The 2,932-nt window shown below is 54.5% G+C and overlaps 1 protein-coding gene across 1 annotated transcript; it reads left to right on the top strand.

Moving 5' to 3' along the window:
* The first annotated feature begins 591 nt into the window (after nt 1–591).
* RPL29 (ribosomal protein L29) lies at nt 592–2,635 on the top strand. Its single transcript, XM_008585040.1, has 4 exons — nt 592–657; nt 1,077–1,121; nt 1,431–1,495; nt 2,135–2,635. Exons 2-4 carry the CDS (start codon nt 1,085–1,087, stop codon nt 2,522–2,524), a joined length of 492 nt encoding a protein of 163 aa, XP_008583262.1. The 5' UTR covers nt 592–657; nt 1,077–1,084; the 3' UTR covers nt 2,525–2,635.
* Nucleotides 2,636–2,932: the final 297 nt, after the last annotated feature.

Genomic DNA, 2,932 nt, shown 5'->3' with positions numbered 1-2,932 from the left:
CGCCGGTCCAGGCAGCCATCACCCGCCCCCTTCATGGTGTTGTGCACTAGCCTCCTCCTCACGACTCTCGGACTCTCCCTCTTCTCCTTCGCCCCGTGCAGTCCATTCTCCACGAAGGAGCTAGGGGTGACTTTTAACAACACAGACCTCCTGTCACTCCCTGCCAAACATCTATCCCTCAAAAACTCTCTTCACTTTCAGGATTTTTTTTTTTTTTAAAGATGACCGGTAAGGGGATCTTAACCCTTGACTTGGTGTTGTCAGCACCACGCTCAGCCAGTGAGCGAACCGGCCATCCCTATATAAGATCCGAACCCGGGGCCTTGGTGTTATCAGCACCGCACTCTACCGAGTGAGCCACGGGCCGGCCCTCTCCTTCAGGATCTTTAATGAGACCGAGCTCCAAGAGCCAGGTCCTGGAGGAACAGGAGGAGGAGAATGGAGCGTGGAAAGGACAGACAGGAGGGGGCGGGGCCAGGCTCGTAGCCCCGCCTCCCGGTCTGGCTTGCACCCTTCCGGACTGCGGTACCTTTCTTCCCAGCGCTGGAGGAAGCTTTTCTAGTAGTACCTTCCGGCCTCGTCGACCCCTTTTCCCGTGCTGCACTGCGGCCTCTCTTTCTCTTCCGGTCCCAGGCGCTTCGCCAGCCGCGGGTTACTGTAAGTGTCGGCCGCGCGGCATCCGATACCATCCACGACTCACGGGCTGCGGTGGCGCGGCGCACGCCGCGAGGAGGGCGGAGGGGACCGCCTGTGTGGCTGTGGGGAGCGGAGGCTGTGGGGCGGGGGGTGCTGCTCCTAAGTCCTCAAGGGGTGAGTGGCAGGGGGAAGAACTCGGATTTTATGGGGAGCTCAATTTTGCGGAGATTAGGGGGTTGGTTTCAGATAACCTGGGTTTCGGAGGTGAGGACTGGCGTCGCGTCGTGCAGAGTAAGTCGACGCAGGTGGAGGCCGCTGATCCAAGGCGTCTCTGCTGCAGCCTCATTCTGCTTTCTAGCCTCACGTTCCACCACGTTAGGGCTGCAGAGGTGGCCCAGCTAGGTGAGTCCCCAGCCCTGATCTCCCCTCTCGTCCTTCAGGTGTAGACATGGCCAAGTCCAAGAACCACACCACACACAACCAATGTAAGTTTTCTTGGCCCGACCTTGTCCTTGACTCTGGCGAGGATTGCTTTAGGGATACTGGGGCGGGGGACACATTTCCACTTTGGGCCTGGATCAGATTTTGTTTTCAGTCAGTATTACCATTGGAGTTGTGGAGTTTGGGAACCAGGATTCCACTTGGGTGCTTGGCATTCAGTGGTAAGAAGTTGCCCAGATCTCAGGAATAGTTGCTGTTGGACGTATTGGTTCTCCTGTGCTTGCCAGCTATGATTTCGTTGGTCTCACTGAAGGAAGTCTTTTTTTGGTCTAATTCTTTTCATTTTCCCACAGCCCGGAAATGGCACAGAAATGGCATTAAGAAACCTCGATCACAAAGATATGAATCTCTTAAGGGGGTAAGTATGTACACTGAATCACATACAAGTGTCCCTTCTTAGCTACAGGTATACAGTCACAGTCTTTCATGTAGCTTTTTTCCCAGCTTTACAGTGCCTAAGCATAGTTAATTGTCCCTCGTCTTATCTGGCCTACCAAAGCCCACAATTCCTTTCTCTACCCTGCTAGACCTAAAGCTTTCCTTGGTCTTCCTCAGCCAGGGGTATAACCCTCTGGTCGAATGAAGCCTACCTCCTGAGGGCAGTTTGGCCGTCTCCCTTGCTTAGCCACAAGAGTGAAAGAGTGGCAATTGACACCTTCCTCTAAAGGGGAGAGAGGGTGGCCCAAAGGAAATTTCGGGAAAAAACTTGGCTGAACCCCTGCTGTAGGAAGTTCAAGCCCTACAACTCTTGCCGAGAGGGCAGTCTTCCTTTGTTCTTTCCTTCTGCACTTGAATTTGACTGTTTACTGGGTATGCGACCTTTGAAAATGTCAGTGCAGCACTAGCAGGTGGAGTATTGGCTCCCTGCAGTGCTGGTATATGTTTCTCTGGAAATAGTTTCTGAGGGTTGGCTATTTCCACATGTAGGTTGACTTGTTGCTGTTTTTAGAAAGCCCCCCTCCCCCATGCTGCCATCTGTACCTTTCCTGCTTTCCAGGTAGACCCCAAGTTCCTGAGGAACATGCGCTTTGCCAAGAAGCACAACAAGAAGGGTCTGAAGAAAATGCAGGCCAACAACGCCAAGGCCATGAGTGCACGTGCTGAGGCTATCAAGACCCTTGTAAAGCCCAAAGAGGTCAAGTCCAAGATCCCAAAGGGCGCCAGCCGCAAGCTTGATCGACTTGCCTACATTGCCCACCCCAAGCTTGGGAAGCGTGCTCGTGCCCGCATTGCCAAGGGTCTCAGGCTCTGCCGGCCAAAGGCCAAGGCCAAGGCTCAAACCAAGGCCCAGGATGCGGCTTCAGCTGCAGGTCCGGCGCAAGCTTCAACTGCAGCTCCAGCTCAGCCTCCAAAAGGTGCCCAGGCCCCCATGAAGTCTCCAGAGTAGAGGCCTCTTTCTGCCAATGTGAGGTCAGAAGGACTGGTGTGACCCCTGGGCTGTTGTCTGCATGGGACCGGTGTCCTGTGTTTGTACAAATAAACCTGAGGCAGGATGTTAGCCTATGTCTTTGATCCCAGGGCTTGGGAGGTGTCGGGGCGGGTGGTGGAGTTGGCGACCTATGTTGGTGTGGGAGAAGACTTTAGCCTTCTAGAGATGGTGGAGTGAGGGTGGGAGTCAGGAAGTGGGGCCCTGGAGTGCAAGGGGGGACCTGGTAAATGAGAAATGGTCAGGGGCCTTTAGGGGGGCTGGGGTGCAAAGCTTGCTGAACTGAGTAAGTTGGTGAGGAAACAAACATCCTTGTTAGGGCTTGAAGTATACTGGGGGCGGGGGGGGGCTTGGTGATGAATTCTGCGC

Source organism: Galeopterus variegatus, unplaced genomic scaffold (assembly GCF_000696425.1).
Source record: "Galeopterus variegatus unplaced genomic scaffold, G_variegatus-3.0.2 Scaffold3424, whole genome shotgun sequence".
Classification (NCBI taxonomy): domain Eukaryota; kingdom Metazoa; phylum Chordata; class Mammalia; order Dermoptera; family Cynocephalidae; genus Galeopterus; species Galeopterus variegatus.
Note: the sequence above shows the minus strand (reverse complement) of the source record. Positions and strands in the feature narration are given on the sequence as shown.

What these genes read in the sequence shown, in the direction of transcription:
- RPL29 (XM_008585040.1), top strand. Translation starts at nt 1,085, where the DNA reads ATGGCCAAGTCCAAGAACCACACCACACACAACCAAT. An exon ending in CCACACCACACACAACCAAT is followed by an intron (nt 1,122 to 1,430) that starts GTAAGTTTTCTT and finishes ATTTTCCCACAG; the next exon opens with CCCGGAAATGGCACAGAAAT. An exon ending in GATATGAATCTCTTAAGGGG is followed by an intron (nt 1,496 to 2,134) that starts GTAAGTATGTAC and finishes CCTGCTTTCCAG; the next exon opens with GTAGACCCCAAGTTCCTGAG.